General features: G+C 42.7%; 1 protein-coding gene across 2 annotated transcripts in view; it reads left to right on the forward strand.

Annotated features, from left to right (window-relative positions):
• The window catches only part of LOC126531553 (uncharacterized), a 44,896-nt gene extending 26,340 nt beyond the window's left edge, over window positions 1–18,556 (forward strand). For both annotated transcript variants that reach the window (XM_055071244.2, XM_050179117.3), the window contains 2 exons: window positions 1,015–1,212; window positions 7,704–18,556. In XM_055071244.2, coding sequence (XP_054927219.2) covers window positions 1,015–1,212; window positions 7,704–7,717 — 212 coding nt within the window. In that variant the 3' untranslated portion in view covers window positions 7,718–18,556. The remainder of the gene's footprint in view (window positions 1–1,014; window positions 1,213–7,703) is intronic.
• Window positions 18,557–24,249: the final 5,693 nt, after the last annotated feature.

The raw sequence follows: 24,249 nt of genomic DNA on the forward strand, positions 1-24,249 counted from the left end.
GGTTGTTAAAAAAACACTTGGCTCATCTTTGGTTTTGCCAAGATCTTTTGCAGTCAACCGAGCTTTCTTGGCTCTTCCCTGGAAATTGTTCTTTTTGTCTCTTGAGACAAATCGAACAGTTATGTTATTTGCTCTCGCGTTATTAACCGTGGGCACTCTGTGAACAGTGTCAATGTCTGAAGGGGCTATAGGGCATTGTACTTTTGTGCCAATGTCAACTACTAGTTGCACAAGGTGCTCGTCTGTAGCATCTGGTATGCAGCGTATCTCAACATCGTTCATGCGCAAATATTGTTCTAATTGAGTGATTTCTTTTGTGAGGACGGCATTTGATTTTTCCAATTCCTCATTTTCTTTATTCAGAACATTACTCTCTGCAAGTATACCGTTTTGTTCACCTTTAATGTTTTCATACTCATTGCTCAAAAATGTAAGACTGCTTTAAATTTCCAGAATTTCCTTTTTCTGAGATAATGCTTTTTTCTCACAGAAAGCAAGTGCTCTTCGAAGCTCGTCTGCTAGCTCTTGAGGTGACGTCTTTAGGGACTTAATCTCTTTTTCAAGTTCTGTATTTGGCGGCATAGTGAATACCAGATAAGCGATCTGCAAGGGCCCTTTTCAGCTGTGGTAACAATATAAAAATGAGCATTACATATCTAGAATCTGACAGAAAGACGTTTGAGCCTTTTTTGCGGTTTGGGCTGGGGCTGGGCTATGTGGATCGCTCAAATGGTGACAGTGTCGCTGTGTTTTGTCTTTGAGTAGGTGTTGCCAACATGTGACGTTCCTGGAATCTTAATAAGCAGCAGGGTAGGTGCAGCAACTATCAGATACTTGTCAGCTTTGTGGCGACAGCAGCAGCTTGCAGTGAATACAGTCTGAAATATGACAGAAAGACATTTGAGCCTTTTCTGCAGCTTGGGCTGGGGCTGGGCTATGTGGATCCCTCAAATGGATGTCTAACTGAAATTGTGACATGCGTCAGTGTGTGGTGTGTGGACTTTGCTCTTGCAGATGCTTCAGGGACTTCCAAGGTTGAGTCGCCACAGCACACGGTGGTGTCCGAGTTGTTCTGCAGCCAGTGTTCCTACAGCTGTCTCAACAAACCTTCCTTGGTGAACCACTTCTCTTCGAAGCACAAGGAAACAGACATCTCCTTTAGAACTGTGGTCATGAAGTGCCGCATAAACAAGACTGCCCCTGCTGCTAAAGGTAATGGTAAGACTGGCTGGTCACTTAGCAATCATGTACAGAGTTTACATGGCTTATAAGTACAAAAATATTGGCCGTGGCTTAGCTAAGCTAACCCTGGATATGCAAAGCGAAAGCTTGGTTTGTTTGCCTGGTCAAGTGTTGGTTTCACTTGGTTAACCTTTGATTTAGCTGTAATTATTGTACTCAGGTATACAATCATCGTTAAGCCAGGTACGATGGCTGTGCCTAGGTCAGTGGCTAGACGCGACTGTGATTAGGCTTAGGTAGAACACACATCGTTCGATGCTGTGACAGCTGTTGTGCCACAGGGAAAGCTCAAGTGCTAGACATGCAAAGAGACGCTGGAAACATGCGCAGTGTTGAAGCGCAAACAGACAGGGCACGAACGCGGTCGCTATATTGATCCTGACGGTGTGGCACCTGTTGCATTCCGGACCCTCCCCAATGAAGCAGCTCGCCGGGCAATATCTGCGGGGTGGTCAGACGACGACTCAAAGCCTCCCGCTCCCGCGCAATGCTCAGAGAAGACGGCCTGTCCTCACTCTCATCCATGGCCAAGCTCGCACTGACTAGGCGAGTGCGGCGCTCCCCTTAGCCAGCCGCATGGTGTGGTCAGGTGGCGACCCAGCTGCGGAGAGCGCATGCACCAAGCTGCCGCCACCAAGCTCCGTGTGGCAAGTCACATGATTCGTTGCCAAGGCTACGGCGTAGCTGCGGTCAAATTAAGGTCACGTTGCTGGCAACGGCAAAACTTGGCTCGATGTGGTTAGTTAAGCTCTCGCTTTAAGAACACTTCTTAAAAGGCGTATTAACATGATATGTTCAACTGTTCATTTCTTGTATTAGATAAACGTCAGAGACCTCCAAACCCTAGAAAAGATACTGGCAAGCCTCAGAGCGCCCAAAGTAATTTATATAATAGCCTTCCTACAGCCAGTTTTGTTTTTGTTTTTCACTTTGTTGTGATGTCATGACGCAGAAAGTAGTCAGGTGGGAGCAGGACATTGTGATGTGATGTTTTGACACTGACTGGCTTGCTCGGTTGTCTGCTGTGCTGCTACATCATCTCTTAGAATGAATCGCAGCATAGGAAGTGCCGACATACACAATGCCAAAGTTGTCTGTTCTGGCACATACCCAATGGCACATACTGAGTGGCACATACCATATTTACCTGAATCTAACATGCTGCTGATTCATAAAATAAAAATAAAACATGACTGCCACATTTGTGATGAAAAAAATATGAGACATGCAGTATTTACCTTAGCATGCAAGAATATTTTTAAAATCTTTCATAGTGAAAGTGCTGCGTTGTCATTTGTACTTCGACGTCCACACATACCATGCAAGCTGGGGAGGTATTCTTAAGCGGTCACTTTTAGAGATGCTGCTATCACTTTCACTAGTCTCTGCATTGGACTTGCCAAAGCATGCGTCTGATAGAGTTCCTTGTGCTGTACACTGATAGCAATCTTGGCATGGCACCAGAAACGCTGGGGCATCTGTGGCCGAGTCGTGCAAAATCTCGCGAGAGTGATTGTATTCCTGAAATCTATTGACCGAAAATATCGCTCTAGCAAAGAGCACAAAATGGAACAGCAACCTTCACAAACACTGGAGACCTTCCTTTTCATATTGGCGTGAACATCTTGCACATATGTGAGTTGGGACAGACATCTAGGGACTTTTGTTTCACGGAATCCTTTTTCTAGGTACTGCTGTACCACGGAGGAAGGCACACTTTCTCAATGTGAGCTGTACTAGGTGACAGCAAATAAATACTCCACATTGAGCCTTCTCTCCGTTAGTAATTCATGGCACTGCAGGAAAGCACTGCGTTCATGACCGGGATATCTATAGTTCGAGTCACGTCTTGGATGGGCTTTTGTTAATCTGCATTGTTCTATAATTTTTCCCTTTTGTTTCTGCTGTAGTTGTATTTTACCTCTGTTTCACCACCAGGCCAGACACGGAGCATTCCTGCCAAGGGGAGCGAAGTGATCTGGCACGAAGTGCAGTGGGGGGCTTAGGTAGATGCCACTTTAGTGGCTGCTGACCATTAAATAATGATACATTGTTAATGTGAATTCCTTTTATAGTAAAATATTCATTTGCAGTTTACCTAAGTTCTTGTTCATGGCTTGGTGGTGCATACACAGAGCGTGCCCACGTGGCACGAATTCCTTCTGTTGCTGATGACTGTGGCACTGGCAGAGCACCAAAGACGCACTGCGAAGCAACATTCCTTATCCTATGTGTGCCACAGTCACATGGGTGAAGCACTAACAACAAACAACTGCCGCTTCGCCATTACAGACTCTGTATTGGCATCGGCTGTTGTGATCCCATTTGGACAGAAGTTTAAGTGCTGCTTACACAGGAGCGAAGTGCGCTGTCCGCCTTATACTTAGGCAAACGCATAACAGAAGCGAGCGTCCTGAGCGAAAATTTCTCAGACCTCACAAAAGTCTCCAGACGTGTCTATCGCAACTCACACATGTGCACGGGCCTTTTGCAAATATGAGATAGAAGCTGCAGTACAAAAACAGTGCTCTGTCGCCATTTTGTGATGGCAATGATACTGCATCTGATGGCTTTGATGGTAGGCTGTTGCCAACACAGCAAACACAGTTTTGGTTTTGCATCCGGTCCTAACATGCAGGCAATTTTTGAACCAATTTTTTTCGGAAAAAGAGGTGTGCATTAGATTCGAGTAAATATGGTGCCCAATGACCCAAGTTGTCTGCTAAGCCGGACAGCAGCCAGCAGCAAATTATCCATTCGGGCTTCTACCCAGTGGCCCATGTTGTCTACTTGGCAAGGCAGTAGCCAGCATATATATATCAAGCAGCCCAAGTGCACTCTCCTGCCAGCTTTTATTGTGCAAGACAACGCATCTTAGACAACACTGCAATTGCGGTGCGCAAGAAAACACATCCCATGCATTTTTTCTTTTCATATTTCGTGGGCTTTCTTTAGGACACACAAAAAATAACCACGCAACAAGTAGGAAGTTAGAAAAGGAGGAATTAGATGTTTCGCAGAATGCCCTACGACATTATTTGAAGTTGTGCCCTAACCTTGATACTTGCAAAGTTAATTAAGTAATTATACAATTAACCCTTTCGCTGTCGGACGTTTCTGGCCGTGACGCACCCCCAGTGTCGGCTTGGTTTCAGGGAACGAGCATAACAGGGAATTAACATAGCAATTTATTTTTGATTATGATTGGTATACAAATAACATAGTCAATGCAATATGCACATTTCAGTGTTCTGCAGCTGTTGTTAGTAAACATCATCATCATCATCAGCCTGACTATAAAATCTGTTCAACATCCGAATCTGACGATGCGGAACCCTCTTCGTCTCAAGCGACTTTGTCCGAGTCCGAATCCGAGCTCGGCTCGTATTCTGAATCGGAATTCAGCCACCGCTCCCATGAGCAGACGAAGGTCCCGCGTGCCGAGCCATCCGAAAGTAACCGCGCGCAGGGAGGATGCGCTTTCAGTCGCCCGCGCAACGGAGAGAAATGGGACGTTGCGTGATCAAGAAGACAGAGGGAGATGAAAAAAGGCTAAACAAAGTTCGAAGGGCTTTACGTTTACTGCTGCAAGTCGGAAGCGAGGGTGCGGCGAGAGAGCGAAAGCAGCAATTGAGTCACCCCTTTTGGAGAGGCAACGGCACGTGCGCCTGAACTTGACGCGCCGTAGCAGGGACACCAACAGAATAAAAATAAAAACCTTCAAACCCGTGGAGAAGGCAGAACAACCCTTGAACCCATAACCACACGCGCGCGACGCATGATCCAGTGAACGCGGAGCCACCGCGCCACTCAGCAAAGAGAAAGTGGGGAGTGGCAGTCGCACCGTACTCTTCAATACATGGGTTAACACAGGTCGGAGCGAATATACGAACTTGTAGAAAGAGTCAACAGATGGCGTGGCCAATCCAGGAGCGCCTGCTTTGCGCTCAGGCGCGAAATTTTGAACGCACGATAGAGAATGTACCGGTACGTCAGTGACACCGTGGGGGGGAAGCGCGATGACGTACCGGTACGTCCGTGACAGCAAAAGGGTTAAATGATGATGGCATAAATGATGATGTCAGTCTGACAATGACAACATGATGATAATGGGATGATGATGGTGTGTGACAATGTTGGTATGACAACGAATGCACAATAGCAACTGTCCGACAACAGTGCAATGAGGTTGATGACATGACAATGGTGCTTAATCACGATTGAATGTCAACAGCTTGATTACGGTGGAATGACAAAGAAGAAATTATGTCAATGGATCGATGAAGGCTGTATGGCAACAATGGGCTGACATTACTGAAGTGATGACGAAAGTAAAATGACAGCATTGCGACGACTGCATGATGATGATGGCATATTGAGGGTTGGATGATGAAGTTAAATGACGACAGTGGAACGACCGCGATGCCATCACGTCTGTGACCGTGAAGTTTCGTACAATAATTACTCAAAGGAAATGTGGCACCGCTGTCTACAGGAGCTGCAAACAGGGTGGTTTAGCCAGCACGGGTTTGCCCAAAGTTGGTCCTTCTGACTGTGAACAACTTTGTGACTTTGCAAACTCATCAATTTCAACAGAGTACTGCGTTATAAGTAATTAAATAAGTATTAATAAAATTGCCCAACGGCAAGATTCAACACGGAACCTCTAGCACATAAGCCCGATATTGAAACCATTACGCCCCGGACATAAGCATTGACGGACGTGAACAAGCCAGCGCGTTGAGACGTGAGGCGTGTTTCAATTTGGGCACCTCCAATTAGCATCAATAATCAGTGTTTGCAGTCATATTGCCTTGTGCATGTAGAAAATTATAGATTGCTTTATTTCTTTGAAATTTAGGCTAATGAAGGCTGATAAAACATTGTAAATGAAGCCACAAGAAAATCTCAAGCCACAAGCACGAAGATCAAAGAAATCTATGTACTAATCGTCATTCCCATGGCGACTGAATGATTGGAGTGCCAGCGTTACCTGTAGTAATTATTGTTGGAAGGTGTATGTGTATGACAACAGATGCATCTTAGCAACTGTCTGTTGATGATGCAATGATGACGTAGCAGGACAACGACGACATATGTAATCATGGTTGAATGACGACAGCAAGGTTGTGGTAGAATTAAGGATTAATGTCGAAACGACGAAGATGGTATGACGACAATGGGAGGACGTTACTGAAGTGATGATGGTATAATGACAGCAGCATGACAACAAGGGTATGTCAACAACTGCGTCACAATGATGGCATGACGACAACAGCATAACAACAGTCACATGAAGTTCGAATGGCAACAATGGAACAGCCACGACGGTATCGAGACAACGGATGGCAGCAAAAGCATGTCGCTGTTTGTATGACGATGATGGTATCACAATACGAGGATGATAAGATGACAACGAGTTTATGATGAAAATGGTGTGACGCCAAATCTCACAGAGCCTGTATGTCGATGGCATGACAAGAGTTAAATCACAAAGCTAAAGTGATGACGATAAAACGACCACGAAGGCATCACAGTGGCGGTGTGACGACAAATGCTTGACAATTGCATGACAAAAATCAGATGACAATTAAAGCTCGAATGACGATGATGGAATGACCATGACAGCGTTACGACAAGGTCTACCTGGTGGCCCAAGCTATTAGACAACTTGGGGCACCAAGTAAGTAATATTGTCACTTGCTCCATACAATAGCCAACTACATGCATTTGGTTGTGCCCTCCTATAATGCTTCAACATATCGTAAACCTTGGCTGAAGTTAGCTGGAACTTCCTGCATACACTCATGTGTATGTGTTCATAAGCATTCTAGAAAGCAACAGTTTTCGTATTCTTATTAGACAGTTTTAGCCTATACACATAAATATTTCAGCATTGCTCTTTTTGTGGAAAACTTAAACAGATTAAAGAACAGCAGCACTGGTAGCAACATTGTGTGATGTAGGGCTCAATGAAATAGCATGGACCTCTGCTGCTAAATAGAGAAATCATCATTCTTATTGATCACATCAGTCTTGTTGCTGTTATCTTTTTTGTTTCTTTGTTCCCTTCAGTTGATAGCCAGAACTTTCAATTTTATTTTCTTGTTTGTACATCTTCAAACATAATTTCCTTTAAGGTGTGGAACCAACTAGGCCTAGTTGTACCTTGCTCTTGCTATTGTATCCTATGGCTGCATTTTATCTGTTGGCATAAAGGTTTTGCAGCAATACAAAAAAAGTGTTATGCCACAGAACAGCATTGTAGTGCATTCAGATTTAAGCTCAGCATTACCAGGTATGCTCACCAGGACAGGAACTTGCATTTGTCTCAGTGTTCTGCTAAATTGCAATACTAAATTGTTCATATGTGCTACTGGCTTCAAATCTCCATTATGCACCTCTTATAATAGCACAAACAGCACAACGCATAATTCCCTGGTTTTCCTTTTTCATCACAGGTCCATCTACATGACTGCCAGAAAGGAAAAAGGCAATATCTTGGTGCGACCACGCAGCGAATGAGCCATGGCACGACTCTTGCTGACACGCCTTTCCCTGGTGCTCGTGGAACAGGCATCCGAGCTGCCTGTTGTGTTCCACTACACTGCCAGTTAATTATTTATGACAAAGTGACTGTCAGTCTGTGGGATGTGTGTGTCTGCTGCGAGAGAAGCACTGTAGTATATACGTGTTGCTGTTGTTTCTTCAACGCTGTTAAGCGATCACTTCAAACGTATATTTTGAGTGATAACAATTTTCACGATCTTGCAGGTGTATTTTCTACGGTAACGAATATAAGTAATGCGATCTTTATTTAACATGTACGCTTTAGCTGTTTTGTATCTTTGTAGAATGCTGTTACAATATTCAAGTTCCCCTGTTCGATTATAGTACTGTGGCAAAAGCTACCGTGTTGGCAATAAGTGTTGTAGTATGTGGTAAATAGCTGTTGCTTCAAGACTCATGAAATGTTGTGCAGAGCGAATTGAAATGCTCTGACACAGCATGAATTGTATAATAGTACCGTATCAATTGTTCAACCATTTCAAGCGTTTTATGTATGTGAAACCTATCATCCCCGTTGTGGCATCTTCAGCCAAAAGAACATTATTAGTGCATCTTGAGTGAAATGCACTTGTGTCACATGCAATTGGCTATTAGCATGGAAATGCACATTCTTATAGAAAAGATCATATGGCTGTGCTCTTCAGTCTTGCAATATACTGCCTTATATAGAACTTTTTCCTTTCTTTTCCCTTTTTACTTTAACTGGTGCTAGTAAACATTTAAATGGGCCAGCCATTCAAGTGGGCAGAAAATGAGCAGGTTTGTGTAAAAGGAGGCGAGGCAAGGGTATTGGCGAGTCTGGCAATCACCGTCTGGTGATAAAATCATCATCAGTTCTAACGATTTCACGCAAGTAAACATTGAGCTGAAGTTGTGTACTCATTGTTTGGCTAACATACTGCATTTGCATGAATATATTAGGAATGACTTTTCAGCAGTTTGAAAAATAAAAATGATAATAAATATGGTTAAAAGTGGACTAATACCCCTATCGCATGGGCAGCTGGGAGCTCCTCTGAGATAACGGAGCATGAGAGTTTTGAATGGTGTTCTGCATCACAGCAGTCGCAGTTGGGTCTCGCTACCTCTTACTTTTATCGGATGCTGTCAGGGGACTGTTATGTGCTGTTTGGCTTATATGTGAGAGATAAAAGAAATCACTTCGAAGTATGAAAAGTGATCTTGGATTTTTATTTTATTTTAGCAAATAACCTGTAACCTCAATGGCAAAAGTTATCACAATAGTTTATTAAAAAATATGCAGTGTATCAGCAGTTGTAGCCACCCAGTATTTCTTTATGATCAGATGGCCCAACAAGAACGACAATTTAACCATGACAATAGCATTGTGTTATGCTTATTACCTCCCATCTGTTCCTAATTATCTTCCCAAAGTTGGAAAGAAACCCTTCTCTCTCTTTTTCTGATAAAGCAAAATGGGCATGCCTCAGTGGCTGTTACTGGTATGTGGTGCATAAACATGCTGCACAAATTGTTGGGGGACAACATTATATGAAAGGTATAAAGTTTACCACAAAGGTCAAACTGTTATGAAGAGAACTTCATAAAAGTTCAATAAAACATAAATGCACTTAGCAAATCAGAGTGAGGATAGGATGCAGCTGTCCAAATAGCCACACCCAAGTGGGGCCAGCAGCCAAGCTCTGCAGGCATGCTCTTGACGTGCAGATTCAGAGAGTTCTGGGCACAAATTGTTGAAAGAGTTACTGAACTTTATCCAAGCAAAAAAAATTATCTTAGTTGCATGTGCAAGTAAATTTATTTAAACTGCGCTTGGTTCACATATCACTGGAGCACGCTGGGTACGACAAAATGCCCCTCACTTATCAAGGAAGCTTGCTGAACTCCCTCCACCAAAAACAGAATGACACCTACATGATAGCACATACATTGCCTCCATTTCGTTTGAGCTGACATATATGTTAGTTGGCAACCATGCAAAAGCTTTGTAAATACAAAAATGCAACCATAGTTGGAGGCTTATGAGAGCCTGTATGTGCCTAAAGGCAAGTTATATTATGTAGTGTCGCTGCTAACGTCCTCCTTATGGGCTGTGAGCCAATCTATTCATGCTATTCTTGGTAAACTGAGGTGGTTCTCTTAAGCAAAAACACATGGACAAGTGCAGTTAGTCTGGAGGATGTCATGTGGTAACAAAATCTCGCATCTTTAACTGTATCAGTCAAGTTTAAACAGGCAAGAACTGACTGCAACATTGTATTAGACTAGCAGGCCCCATTTGCAGTTCAAGGTGATGACCATTCTTTGGTCCATGGTTGGCTTCTCATGAGTTGGTGGCATTTTAAGAATGCAGAGGAGGTTCTATTCGAACAGGTTGATGTGCCTGCGTTTTATCACTCTGTACTTAAAGAAATGGTTCTCTTGCAAAGGTCGCACTGGCAGATAAGTGAAAGTGCCTGAGCAGTTGAGCAACAATGAGCACACCATGGCCGTATACCACATGCACAAACAGCTGAGATCGGCAGGTGTGAGGACCGAGAAGTCGGCTCACAGACTAACATATTGTTCAAACAGACTTTAGTGCGTGTCATCAGTAGCTCACATGCAGATGGTTCTTTTGAAAAGGTTTAAGACAAATTTCCTGTGTTCCTGTCCATAGAATTTTCTCACTCAGAACAGCACCTGAATGAGGCTTTAAAAAATTGCATTTATAGCACGGTTAAAACACGTTGGCGGGCTAGTTGGTTAGAATCCATGGTAGAGTGTATAAGCACGACTGAATGAGGACGTAGAAAGAAACAGATACACAGACACAGTGCTTCACTTTCAACTATAGATTTTATTTTCGCACGCATCGATAAATATGTACCGTGCGAGCGGAAACAAACGTAACAGCAATAAAGAGCATTCAGTGGTGCATTTTGATGAACCGTACACGTGTGCAAGGCAAGGAAAAACATGTACTGCAATGGTCACAAAGATAAACCGAGGAATCGTATCTCCTTTTCCGATAGTGACACCGAAGGCTTGCTTACGCACTTTTGCTCTAATTTTGCAATCTCGTAGGCCTCCACAATCTCCCTCGTCGTCCTGCTATGAGCCTTATACAGAATGGAAGTGCTTTCAAACATGGGTTTGCAGGAACAATCTCGGCAGTGAATACCCAAATGACCCGAGATTACCATAGTGACGCTGTATCGATGCTCTTTTAATCTCTCATTGATGCATCTGCCGGTTTGACCAATATACGTTCTTCCGCATGAAAGTGGGATGGCATAGACAACGTTATGAGTACAGGTTACAAATTGTTTGCGATGTTGGGTAGAACATGCGTGCCTTTTGTTATTCTCTGTGTTAACCTGTTTGCATAGCTTCTGTAGACGCTCAGGGGCAGAGAAAACCACGTCCACCCCCGATTTCGTCGCTATTCTTCTGAGATTATGTGAAATGCAATGAATGTATGGTACCACAGCAACTTTCTTTGCTCTAGCATTGGCACTGCTTCCATTCGACGCGCTTTTGCACTTCCTGCTTAAGCCCTCCGCGGACAGCTTAAGTTGCTGTGGTACCATACATTCATTGCATTTCACATAATCTCAGAAGAATAGTGGCGAAATCGGGGGTGGACGTGGTTTTCTCTGCCCCTGAGCGTCTACAGAAGCTATGCAAACAGGTTAACACAGAGAATAACAAAAGGCACGCATGTTCTACCCAACATCGCAAACAATTTGTAACCTGTACTCATAACGTTGTCCCACTTTCATGCGGAAGAACATATATTGGTCAAACCAGCAGATGCATCAACGAGAGATTAAAAGAGCATCGATATAACGTCACTAGGGTAATCTCTGGTCATTTGGGTATTCACTGCTGAGATTGTTCCTGCAAGCCCATGTTTGAAAGCACTTCCATTCTGTATAAGGCTCATAGCAGGATGACGAGGGAGATTGTGGAGGCCTACGAGATTGCAAAATTAGAGCAAAAGTGCGTAAGCAAGCCTTCGGTGTCACTATCGGAAAAGGAGATACGATTCCTCTGTTTATCTTTGTGACTATTGCAGTACATGTTTTCCCTTGCCTTGCACATGTGTACGGTTCATCGAAATGCACCACTGAATGTTCTTTTTTGCTGTTACGTTTGTTTCCGCTCGCACGGTATATATTTATCGATGCGTGCGAAAATAAAATCTATAGTTGAAAGTGAAGCACTGTGTCTGTGTATCTGTTTCTTTCTACGTCCTCGTTCAGTCGCGCTTATACACTCTACCATGGATTTATAGCACGGTTCCCAGTAAAGGTGTTTGCAAAGTATCCATTTACGGACAAAAGAGGCAGCTCGTGTTATGTTCGCGCATATACAGCATGTTGCCAAACAGCCATAAAATTTATGGGAATAGGTAAAATGCATACTGTACTATACTTAGTGACAACCTAAGAATTCAGTACAAGCTCCACACGCAATTCCACACTGCATCTGACCTCTGTGCCTCTCGTGTTCCAAAATATTGTTTTTGAGGGTTACTGATATTGAGAACAGTGCACCTCCGCTGTGATGTCAAAATGAGATAGTGTAATTGGCTGGCACATATCCAAATTCACGGAGTTGTTGCTGTACTGTTGAATCATCACCAACTGCAGCTACTGACCACAGTCAAATTCCTTGCATTCTATGCCGTAGGCTCATGTTCTCTCTCTGCAAATTCTTGGAAAGGCAGTTATGTCACTTCTCTTTGTATGGAGTTCTTACATTTACTTGTTTACTTAAAGATTCATCACTCTCTGACAATGTTTGCTATTTCTCTTAGGTAAGCAGTGTTTCTTGCAGCCATGTACTGTGTAGACTTGTGCAAGAGCTGCAACTTCTGTATTACAATTTGGCATCTAGCTATTACAGTGCAGTTCATTTAGATGCTAAGCCTAAAAATGTTATTGCAATAACTGGATTTTGTGGAACTGGGCTTAAGAAACAGCTGTAAATAATGTTTTTATGCAGCTGGTGGTCTAAGGGTCATACTATTTTCTTTATCTTGTCGTGGCTGTTGAGTGATAAACCTAAGAAGGTGGAGTCCCGCAGCTATCAGCTCTGCGGACGCATTGCCAGCATCTGTGGCTAAAAATCGTTGCCACTGAATTTCATAATTTAGACAGCAAAAGAAAAAGCACATAAGGTATTACTAAAGCTCTGAAATTCTTGCTTAGTTCTATGGCAACCGGTACCTAATAAATAACGCACATCACATACATTCACCTCACGGTACACCAACGGCAGTCATTTGGATTGCATAGTTGAACTCCGGATCACGAAGCGCGCTTAGTTACGCATGGCCATCTGCAAACACAGCAGTCCTTATTGGGATTGTTCACCTGGTGGCATTTTATTGTTTTCTTTTAAATGTACCCAATTCACTATAATCATAGCTGTTTCAAAAGTAGAATTCAGGTGAACTTATGCCAAATTCATTCTAAAGACGGCTCGCTGGTAGAACATCGCACACGTAATGCAGAGGATGCAGGTTCAGCTCACACCGGCGGCAAGTTGTTTTCTTGTCCACTTTCATTTGCCTTTATTTCTACATTTGAAGTAAAAACAACAAATAATTTCCCCTATGGCTTCCTTGGCTTCATTATCTGTTGGTTTCATATGGTTGTGACTAACAAAGGTCGAGCCTCTCGTATGCCCCTCTTCATAATGAACTATAACTCTTAATTTTGTATAATTTGATTGTCACATCTGATAGTTGATCTAAATTTCGTTGATACTTGCATCTTGATTTCAATACGTAGCGCACAATAAAAATAGAACTACAGCCAGCTAATTGGAGAGATTTTGAAGTGGAACTGATAGCTAGGCTTGGTGAACTTTGTGTATCGTAACCACCAATCATGCTGTTGAAAAAGAAACTTGGATTTTTCAAATTTGATGTAAATGTAGGGGCCATGCATGACTTATTCCATATACGTGCAAAATTTCTCGTCAATAAATAAATCAGATGAAAGTCAGTGCTGCATATACCTTCGTCCTCGTTTTTTCATGCGCTGCATAGTAAAGTCAAGATATATCAACTTGCTTAAACTGCTACACTTGTGATATGTCCAGTTCCTTCTCACCATGGGGTCATGCAAAACGTGGTTTTGTTGCTCTGGCCTATTTCTGTGATTGATATCTTGTTACATGCGGTGTCATTATAAATTGGCTGCACTGTACTGTACATTGATAAAAAAAAAAATTTTTTTTCATTTGCCAAACGTTTTTTCACTTAAATTTGAAGCTGTGAGTGTGGGCTGGCTTAAAGCTGAGGAGCCTAACATAGAATCAATCCCATTTGAGGATATTTTCAGCAAACAGTGATTTGTTAAAGCCCGTTCGATCACTGTGATGTCATGGAAATGTGGAAATAGAAATGTGAAGGTATTCATGAAGTGATCAATTGAAAATTTGACCCCTGAGGGCAATCACACCATCAAGTACAACATACACTGACTGACCTACTATGGCTACAGCTCAATGCAGCCAAGCTGGTTTCGTAACCTCCTTCACTAGGAGGTTGCACCTTTCACCTATTAACTCGGGGCACAGTACTTGCCCCGGTAAAATATTAACCTCTTCTTTCTTTTTTTTTCAAGTTTTTCGAGCTAAGTTAAGAACACAGCTATTGCACAGGCCTATACGGTATCCATGACATTTTTCCATGCCTTAGTGATAAGAATGCCATTTGCTGTGAAATACCATCAGTACTAAGACATATCAGACTTGTATTAGTGTAGTATCTCTACCAAAGGCTGTTAGAAATATGGGTTGTATTTCTTAAATAGCTTGTATATATTATTCGCCTCCTCACATGAGTAAAAAACATTGATTTAGTTGTGTAACCTAAATGGCTCACAGTATTACACAAAAAATTCTTCACTTGTGTTTTGGTTATGTGCTCAGTCAGTAAAGCTTCTGATGAGCTGTGCTGTCTGTGATATAGCTGTGGCTCAAATTATCACAGTCAGTGGAGGTGCCATGCGTAGTTTGTGCTTTATATTACATTACCACTCCGTGAGACAGTGGTTCAGCGGCTGTATGCTGGAACAATCTGTGTGAGCAGTGCTTCAAAGGATACAACATTGGATGTAGTGTTAATCACTGCAGCAAAGGGCCATTAGTTGGTATCTTCTGGCTTTACTGCAGTGTTCAATTGTGTTTAATGGCAGGAGAAATTGAACACGCAGAGTTCTTGGCTTTCACCTTGAAAGTGGCACGAAATCCTCTTGTTGCATTTGGTGTGCCTGTGCTAGCTGTAAGCGCTCATTTTCTTAGCTACATTATATGTGCATTCGGACACATCAACAAAGGTGGCCATGCAACTATTTCAAGAGAAAAGTTTGAGTGTTCCACCCTGCAACTGTTGTCGGTGCACTTCGCAGTGATGCAACATAAAAATTACACTGCCATGAAGCAGTGACAAACAACTTTCATTACTAAGCAAGGTATGAATAATGTTTCTTGCAGTGTCTGCCTTTGTCTTGGTGGATTTCGGTGCACAGTGAATTCATATCACCCAAAATTATTGTTCCAGGACACAGCCCCTGCTTTCTTTCCAAATCCGTTTCGGAAATCAATGCAGCTTCACTCACACAAGAGGTTTTTGTTGGTTTGCAGCACAATGAGGACTGTAGACATTCACAAGAGTGCAGCTACATGGCTCAAAGGTTTAGGATGCAGTGTGTGTGATACTTAAAATGCAGCACTGACGGACAAAGTCAAAAGTAGAAATAACACTGCTCCTGGTCCAGGCAATCCAACTGTGCTTTGTACAGGTGTTGTGTACACTTTGTTGACAATGTCTAGTACTGTGTAAATCTCGCCTTGTGGGGAAAATGAAGGTTTTTAGTGGTGCCTGCCACCTCGTGTCACCTGAAGCTGGCAGTCCGAGATGTGACGAGGGCTTCACCCTGATGCCACAGCTTCACCGTGAGCTGGTGCAGTGTGATAGCATGCATTTAGTTGGGCTTGGCAGTGGCAGAACAAAGGTAAATGGAGCACAGTAACTGCATTACAGCTATGTGTACATCTTCATTGCAGAAATCACTAAAATTTTGCTGGTTGTGCCAGACAGTGGTGCTAGCACGTGAGGCCTGTACGACAGTGAGACGCACTGTCTCAGTTTCAGACTCACTGCTTCTTGCAGCTACCACTTTGGTGAAACTGGAAATAAGATGTCTTAAAGGGGTGCATGAGAGAAACACAAAACAAGTCTAGCCTGGTGGATAAGTCTTTCGAAACGCTTCATATTTTTGTGTGCATGTGTGTGTGTGTGCAATATGGTTGATTATCAGCAGAAAAGGTGGCAGCCAAACTTGCATTTTTTGAAGTTATCATTAGCTCAAATACAAGAGCTGATCATGTCACTCGATCTTCATGAATTTCAAGCTGTATTCTTTTATTTAGGCCATTTTCTCACCTTAAAGAATCCATAAATGTCAGGCCAGTGATGTCAGTCGGATGTAACTTTCAAGCCATTTCATTAATCTACACATTACAAGCAGAAAATTTTCACAAATGTTGCCAGGTTGTCGTTGCTTACTTTAGAAACATGCTGTGTATCTGTTTTCATTATTATTATTATTGATAAGGAAGTGGTTAACACCCAACAAGAGTTGCCACTATTTATGATGTCACACATAGCTAGTGTAGAAACGAGAGTCGTTTGATAACTCATTCTGGTCACGAAACTTACTATGCTGCCCAAAGTAACCACAATGCAGGGTCATTTGGAAGACACTAGCTGTTGGTAGAGGAGGCTATTTTGCATGCATATATCCTAGCAGTCTGTGTAACCTTTCCTACTGCAGTGCTGTGGAAGAAGCACAGTAAGTGGTGCATTCAAGCAAAGTCCACTGAGAGCATGAGTCCTTTAAGATCTAAAAACGCAATTACTAAATGCAGAGGTTGCAGTCCAGTTGCTATAAACAGTGACCAAACACATGCACACTGTGAGCTGTCCCTTGACAGACTGGCTTACCAGCACTGAAGCGAATTTTAATTCACTTACTAGTAATCTGGATTCAGTACTGGATTCAGTACGCTGCTAGTAGTTTTTGGATTTAAAGAATTGTGCACCTAGTAGTCTTAACGCATTGCTTATTTTGTTTCTCGTAAATTTCCAATAGGAAAAGTTGCACAGATCGCTGGAATAAGGTGGTGCTCTCCAAATGAGATTGCACCAAGTGGCTACTCTGTGTAACACAGTCGGCTTTCGTAGATGGGAGGTTTTTGGGGCAGGTAATAAGGATTATTAAAGGACTGGGCACTACCTGATAGTGTTTTCTGCACCTTCTTGGCTCTATGCTGTGATGCGACTTTCAAAAAGCATCAGTGGGCCACAGCTGCTGATTTGCATAAAGCAGCACTTAAATGATTGCCGTGCAGTGCTCCTTTTACGTTTTGTTTAGTGGTCTCCACCAAAACCGCCATTGCTTGAATGCCTGTGCTCGTCAAGATGGGAATGTTTGATATTGTGCAGGGAGATTCCACACTTGAGTGGATGCAGTACTTCTTTAAATAGTTTCCCGCTGTATTTTTTTAAAAGGTTCAGTGTTGCGCAATTTCTTGTCTTTTTTGCCTGTGTCTATTGTGAAAGCCTCAAAAGTGTAACATTGCAATTCTTCCATTAGAACTGACATCCTTTCATCATTATCATTCATTCATAGGTTCTAGTGAGTTTGATAGATCCTTCTTTTTTTCTAAACGCCCATGTTATTTTAGCCAAGAAGATTACTGTGAAATCTTGAAATTTTACTATTTTTATCGCTGTCCAAATGCGAGGCATTATTTCTTGTGTTTGATGTAGGGTAACTGGCTGAATAGTGAGCTAAGGTAACATCTTTCTTGTAGTTGCCCTTTGGTGAACGTTTATGCAAGAAAACCAGCACTTGATTTTATATGCATAACAGAACATGTTTCAATCTGAACTCTCCTCACAGGTATTGTGTATATATATATATATATATGTATGTGCCACCTTCTGGCTGCTTTTTCTGCCCGGTCTCATTGTGACTGATGTTTATGTACATATTAATTCACCAGTAACATTTTTTTCTGCTTTCATGGTGTCTTCAGTTTCATGATGAGATAAGTTTTTGCTTGTAAAATGTGAGATGCTGGCTCAAAGTTGTGATGTGTGCATTTAGGAATAGTAGTACACAATGCAATACTGTTATCATGACAACAAATAGTTGTGTTAACTTAGCATCATGAACTTGTCTTTTGTCCTTTGTTTAAAAGTCATGAGTAACAACAGTTCACCTGTTAAGTTCTGCAGCCTCGAAAAAAGGCATTGCTCCACATTTTGGTCCTTTTTTTTTCTTTCTGTTCTAAGACTCATTGCATGTTGATATATGTTTTTAGAGATTCTTCTATGATGGAACATTTAGCAGGCGAGTTTAGTTCAAGGTGTCTGTGCCTCTAAGAACTTTTGATATGTATTTATTTCATTTTACTTTTCTTATTTCTCTCGTAAACATGGTTTAATGCCTTCACCAGTAGTCTGCAGGCAGTTCATTTATGGTTTCTATCATACTGTGCACATCTTCCCTTATGTCTATTATAATACTACCTTGCCTAATTTCATTTTTGTGTACTATGCCAGTTATCTCATCCATGTACTCTTGCAAAATGCATTTATGGTTCTCCCATCAGAATAAATATATATGTGAAGTCATCGTATGCACTTGAGCACAGATGTTGTTTAGAAAATAAAACACTTCTGTCTTGTGTCTGTGGATAGTGCTGGATTGGTATATAAAGCCTTCAGTGTAGTAGCAAACTTTGTGTTAACAAGCTTATTGAGCTTAATTGTTAAGCTCAACACTGATAGTGAAGCATTGCAGCAGACATTATTTAAATTGAACAATAAATCATGGAAATCTCTTCACCTTAGCAATTCACCTTAACCCTTGCAGGAGCACAGCAAGACCACAAGTCACATTCTTTCTAAAGCATAATGAGGGTGTTCTTGATAAGGTATGGTTCACAAAAAGTCAACCTTCAAATCTGAGAAAAATTTTGTTCAAAAGGAAAAAGCAGGACGCTATATGTTTCGCTATCCACCTAGGCCATTTTCATCTAGCAGGGCGCATGCATCTTCATGGCTCACATTTCGGACCACTATCATCTTTCAGGACTGCCCAGTGTCAAGAAAAGTTCTCAGAAAACATGCTTTCTGGGACGCCTTTAAAGGCAATGCATTACTTATGCATCACTTTGATTGCGTGGTGGCTTAAAAAACATTGTTATTTTACGTGCCAAGACCACATGATTATGAGGCACACCATAGTGGGGAACTCCAGATTGATGTGGACCACCTGGGGTTCTTTAACATGCACCTAAATCTAAGCACAGGAGTATCTGTGCATTTTGCCCCCATCAAAATACAGTCGCTGCGGTTGGGATCGAACCTGCAACCTTAAGATCAGCAGGGTAACATCAGCCACTGCGCTATTGTGGCAGGTGCCGTGCTGGCTTTAAAAAAGGCAAAATAAATGACAAAAAATCAGAAAAAGAACAGGAAGTAAACAACTCTATGTAATCTAGTAATTGTCCCATCTTATTGATCATTATGAAATTGAACTGAAAAAAAAAAAGTTACAACCTCTGGATCCACCATTGACGACACCTAATCCTCGACTGTGCTTTTCTTCCCTTGGAACCCATTCTGTTACTTTAATGGACCAGCGATTATTTGCTTTATGCATTACATGGCCTGCCCAATTCCATTTCTTCCTCATTATCTTAACTGTAATGCTGGCCACCCCCGTTTGCTTTGTAATCCACACTGCTGTCTTCCTGTATCTCAAGGTTACAACTATCGCCTTTCGTTCCATTGCATTGTTTAAATTTAGGTGCCAGAATTTTCAGCAGAGATTGGCAAGAGATCAGTAAATATTAAAAAAAAAAATGATTGAAGCAACAAGTTTACAAATCTGTAGCATCAAAAATGAATATTGTAATTCCGTGGACTGCATCCATTAGAATGTCTAAACTGGAGCATTTTCTAATTTCTAAAGCAACATCATATATTTATTTATTTTTATTTATTATTATTTATTACAAATACCTACAGCGCATATATGAATTTTATGTGGAGTTTGGTAAAAAATTTCGCATAAACATACAGTGAATAGCCAAATGCTTCTGGAAAGCTATTTGCTTTATTAAGGAAATGATGCACGTGACAGCGTATATTCGCTGCAGCAAGGATATTGAGGCACGGTTTGTTGTTTCATGGCATAATTCCATAGAGAACGCAGCATTCCACAGAGAACAGACCAGGACATCTGTAGCTCTAGTATAAGATTTGTCATATGCGTGTTGTGTCCAGTGGTGCGAGTGCCTGCTTGAAAGGCACTACCATCCTCCTCTCCCGGAGCCCTCTTCCACAGCTGTTACAGGGAGAGAGAGGGGTAGGAGAAGAATAGGCCTGTCCATCCCAAGTGCCCCAAAGCTCTCGCACGACAGCATGTGCGTCTCAAGGAGCTATGTATGCAATAATAGTTGGTGTTCAGCACGCCCTGCAACTCAGTCGCATAAGAGCACACACACACTTCGCATCGGCATGTTTGTATTGGCAATGGAAGTTGGACCATTATCCAACCACCTTGAAAACAGGAGAAAGAGCCAAAAGTAGTAATTTGCTTTAAACAGAAATCAGGTTTGTATACAGTGGCACATGCCTGTAATACCATTCACAATTTTGAGAAGCCTGTAAATTATAAACTGCTTTCAATTATCTGGAGCACAATATAATGATAGTAATGAAACAAGGGAGCAGCATGCTACTATCATCACTCTGGGTCCAGTGGTCGCAAAGACAAATAATTTCTCTATTACTGTGTATATAAATAAGAACACTCCAGCTTAGACTTCTTTTTATTAGAAGTGCAATGAATCAATGGGAAGCTCAACAGATATCTTCAAACTGTTCACATTACAAGAGAATTAGTTTGATTTGAATGTTTGACATTATTGTGTGCATTTGCTTGGATAGGACATACTTTGTTTTGCCTTTTTGTGTGCAGGATCTCTAATAGGAACATAAAGGAACCTTAGAAACCTCTTGTATGTAATAAACGTTTAACATGTGAGATGTGTAGTATTTGGTATTACCTTTGAATCGAACATTTAGAGATCCGAGGTTATTGCTTGGGATGTCAGAAGTTTGAATAACACAATGTTATATAAAATGTCACCAAGAGCAATTACGAGTTATTACATAAAGTATGTGACAATAGCATTTAAACTGGTAAACAATTAAAAATGTATGGACAAATACACTAGTGATCCAGTTGCTTTCACAGCGACAATGTCGGTGGTGGCTGTTGGCATAAACATCAGCATCATAATAGGTACATTTTTTTACTTTTCTTATCAACCACGTTTCACGATACCTATTCATATGCTCTTGCACACGAACTAGAATCTCTCATTCCATTTGTTTGAATTAAGCAACTTCAAAATGCATAGAATTCATAGTAGTAGTCGGGACAGTTCCGAGTCCTATGTAGGGTATTCCTGCAGTGCTCAAGGAATGAAAGATCAATGGATAGGAAAAATTCTTGCTTGTGACTGGACGCATTCTGGTGCCATCTCTTGGACGCTAGAGAAACTTGCCAAGGAGCATGACTCGCTGGTGGCACCTAAGGGGTATTACATGTGACCAACTACTGAGTCATGGTGCACAGGAATTGGGATGTAGAAAAGGATCACCACAGTGAACATGCTAAAAATGCTATCGCCAGATTTCCTTATTGCTACTGTTTCTGTATCACTTTTAATGTGAAGCACTCATAGCCTATTTTAGGTACTTCGCCCCCAATGCCATTGGCTCGTGAGGAATGCAAGCCACGTGCAGAGAACCAAGCCAGTTTCTGAATGGTGCGGCCGCAATGGAGGCACTGCCTTCTCTTCATTTTTCCTTGGTCACAATGCCCTGCCACAGAATACATTAATAAACTGGAGATGGTATGACAGACCTTGCCATCTCCACAATGGTGACCACAGACGTAAGCAGAATGGCGCTCGATCTTGCCTGAACACTCGGCAGAGAGCAGCACCCTCAAGCCATCGCCATTCCTGAAGTTCTGGCCAGGGAGCCCAACCATCTGACTACTCAAACTGGAGGCAGGATTCTACCTACATAGCATCACATCATAGCAGGACAAATATCACATCACGGTAGCTATTCTTCATCCTGATTTGTGCCATGATATCCCACCTCCAGGGCCACAGGCTTGCACTGCGCTCTGGACTTTTGTGCTGGCACTGCCAGAACCAGCAGTGCCACGTCACATACTCACTGCCATAAAGCCAAGATAGGAAGTTTCGTCCGCCACATTACCAGCCACATTGAGCCCTTCCCCAATGGTAAAGTCCGTCACCTCAACTGCCTTTGGCAACCACCCATGGTCCTTCGGCAGGTTTTCCGACGGCTCTGGCTATTACATGGCGTACCTTCCTGGACGCCGTTTGGCCCAGACTGTGTTCCAGTCACATCCTTGCTATCTCCCATATCTTTAGAGTCTCGGCTTACCTTGCCTCATGGCTCAAGCGTCAGCACACCTATCTCCGCGCTTGCTGTTGAGCCCTTGAACAGGCCTGATGGGGTGCTCATGGCCACAACCGTGGATGTACTTGCCCCTTGCACAGCACGATGACAAAAGCGCTGCAAACTCCTCAGGGCGATTTGGAACAGCAGACACCAGACAACACGGGCGCAGCGACTGCAAGCGCCCAGTCTTCGCTCCACTCTGCCTCATCACCTGTTCTCTCAAGTGTGGATTGCATCAACTGTTCAATTGGCTACACCTGGTCTCCTCATGATGTCAGCCACATGCAGTCCTTTCTGGGCGAGATAAGGACACCCATCACTGCATCAACTGCTCCTTCATCCGACGGCACCCTCACACTTGACGACACTAGCAGTCATGTAAGCTCCAGCATCTCGAATGTGGCAGCTGTCGTCAACTGCACTGCACTGCAACAAGCAACTGCACGACTACACTGCCGCGAATGTATCCTGCACAGTGCCTGCTAGCTTCGCATCTATGCCAGCGATCTCAACTGCACCGACACTTCCGTTGCTGGAGTGGTCGGTCACAACGCTACGTGCTTTTGAGCAGAGCATGCAGGCAGTGTCGACATGTTCAGGCACTCTCTTCCTGTGTCATAAAAACAGTGGTATTGCCACGACCAACCCACAGATCTGACATCTTTCCGACCCTGCCTTATCAGACCTCACGTAAAGAAGTATGTGTGAATAGACCAACATGCCACAGTCAGTCCCAATCACCTTTAAGACTGAATACCTGTTGGATGCCCTTCACATCATTACACCCAAGATATTGTACGAAGCAGAGAAGCCATTGTCAACTACTTGAGCCTCCAGTTCAATGTGTGATGCTGTACTTTCCCGACTACCACCGCCTGATATTCTGCAGTGTTCCTGTAGTCATGCAAGCACTTTCCATACATTGATTTGTATCGACAGTGGTTGGGCATTGCTTTTACCAAAGCCTATGCGTTCCACATAGGAATGGCCGACACCACAACCAACCTGTGAATTGATTGGCCATATTTTGTGCAACTGCCCACAGTACAGTCCACAGAGGGAATCCCTTTGCCACGAACTCAACTAGCTGGACGACTGACCACTATCGGAAGAAGGAATTATACACCATCGACAGGACCCAATGTCACAGAAGGCCGTACAAGCGCTACTGCACTTGTATCTACCGGCCTTTGTGAACATCTCTAACTAGAACACCCTTCGTGTGCATGTCTCTGTGTGTATTTTTTTTAACCCTTTCCTCTCTGTCCTCTTTCTAACCCCTATCTCCCAGCCCCAGTGCAGGGTAGCAAACCAGAGACTAATATCTGGTTAACCTCCCTGCCTTGCCTCTTCATCTCTCTCTTCCATACGTTGACCAGGCTGCCCACACATAACAGCAGTCAACCTCTGCTTTGACCACTGCAGAACAGCCAGCTACATCTGCCTGACACCTTGCCTTCCTAACCAGATGCTTTATGATAGCCCTTGTTGGTCATCAGACGGTTTCGTGCCTCTGTGCCTACAAATAGACTGTAAATAGTCAGGGTGCATGACTGTACACATGGCACAAACTATTACTTTTTTCTTTTTTTTTTATGTGGTGCACATACAACCCTTCAAGTTGGTATCTGATTAAAGCATCTAAGAGTGACAAAGGAGCAGTGACATGATGTCTGCGATGTCTTAACAATCACCACTTACCCATCACAAAGAAGACCGGAGGGCTGCACATGTTTACGTGAGCTTTCGTTCTGGAGTGATTCATTGATTCATACAGTAGGGTAAGCTTCACGAAAAAATTTGTGACCATGAACAGTTGGCCAATGGCTGGCATCTATGGGCTGACGTGGGCATATGTGATATCG

This window comes from Dermacentor andersoni, chromosome 5 (assembly GCF_023375885.2).
Source record: "Dermacentor andersoni chromosome 5, qqDerAnde1_hic_scaffold, whole genome shotgun sequence".
NCBI classification, from domain to species: Eukaryota; Metazoa; Arthropoda; class Arachnida; order Ixodida; family Ixodidae; genus Dermacentor; species Dermacentor andersoni.